Raw genomic sequence first — 1,391 nt, forward strand, 5'->3', positions numbered from 1 at the left:
CCGCAGCCCGTGACCGACGAGCTACGTCCGCGCAAAGTCAGGTTGTTTTAAGATGATGAATAATGTCATCGAAGCTACAATTTTGAATAAGAAATTCAAGGGGGAAGATGTAATGTTGTCACGTATTTCAATGATCTCAACAGATATGCCATTTGAATTCAAACGTTTGCAGTTTCCGGTGCGACTCGCTTTTACAATGACCATCAACAAGGCACAGGGACAATCACTGCAAGTGTGTGGCTTAGAATTGGAGAATCCCTGCTTCTCACATGGACAACTATATGTAGCCAGCTCACGCGTTGGAAAACCTTCTGATTTATTCGTGCACGCACCAGACGGAAAAACAAAAAATATCGTGTATCCAGAAGCACTCAAATAAATAAATAGAATTAAAAAGAGAGTTTGAAATATTTGTTGATGAATAAAAATTACACACTGTAAATGAAATTTAATCATAATAAATTAAATTTTATCATAACGAGTTTATTTGAATTTTTTTTCTTCTGAGATCGCAGCAACGCGCGACGGGTAAGCTAGTATATTATATTATAAATAAATTTTATTTTATTTTTGCAGCTACCAAATCATTATTTTAAAGCGGCTGAAGACAAAGTAATAACATTAAATATACTTAATAAAAAATAGATATTAAATGTGTATATTAATACATGAAAATAAACATTAAAGAAGGAACAATAATAAACGATTTATTAGAACCGTATAATATAAATACACAATAAGTAAAAGCTTTACTTATTGTGTATTAAAGAAGAATATTATATTTTCCTTCTTTTAGCTTTTTAGCTTTAATTCAAATAAAGAAATATTGTCAATCCATTTTCATTTTTAGGAAGAAATATCACCTAATTCAGGATTTTTTATTTCCAAGAGAAAAAAAACATTTTTAGAAATGAAGGCACAATTGAATAAAGATTGGAAAATTATGGTGCGTGAAGTAATATTAGACATATATGGTTCAAGTATTGCAAATTATTCGGCTACTGGAAAAAGAACAAATAGACCTACAATTGATCATATGTCATTTAAAGGATTACATGTGTGACGTGACATTTCGTCCGTTACTGTGCGGACTTGTCGACGGCGGACTCGCGCTTCCTACCGGCTCGAAGGGCGAGCGCGTAGGCGAGCGCGCACGCGAGCGCGCGTGCAAACGCACCTGCGAACGTGCGTTAAAATTCGCGTCATTTAATTTACTTGGCAGATTTTATTCTTTTATATTAGCATCTCTTTTGCGTAATGATCAAGCGTATCAGGAAGCGTAGACGCGCCACGGATCACGTCGGCAGCTACCGTGAAATGCAATTGTACCATCGTGCCGTCTCGCCCGCCACCCTTGGAAGGAAGACAGAAGAAGGACCGGATCGTAAGGG

General features: G+C 36.2%; 1 protein-coding gene across 1 annotated transcript in view; it reads left to right on the forward strand.

The window, feature by feature from the left end:
- LOC108768264 (ATP-dependent DNA helicase PIF6-like) overlaps positions 1-379 on the forward strand; it is a 2,108-nt gene extending 1,729 nt beyond the window's left edge. Inside the window, exon 2 of the mRNA XM_018518639.1 lies at positions 92-379. Coding sequence (XP_018374141.1) covers positions 92-379 — 288 coding nt within the window. The remainder of the gene's footprint in view (positions 1-91) is intronic.
- The last annotated feature ends 1,012 nt before the right edge of the window (positions 380-1,391 follow it).

Source organism: Trachymyrmex cornetzi, unplaced genomic scaffold (genome assembly GCF_001594075.2).
Source record: "Trachymyrmex cornetzi isolate Tcor2-1 unplaced genomic scaffold, Tcor1.1 scaffold772, whole genome shotgun sequence".
Taxonomy (NCBI): Eukaryota; Metazoa; Arthropoda; class Insecta; order Hymenoptera; family Formicidae; genus Trachymyrmex; species Trachymyrmex cornetzi.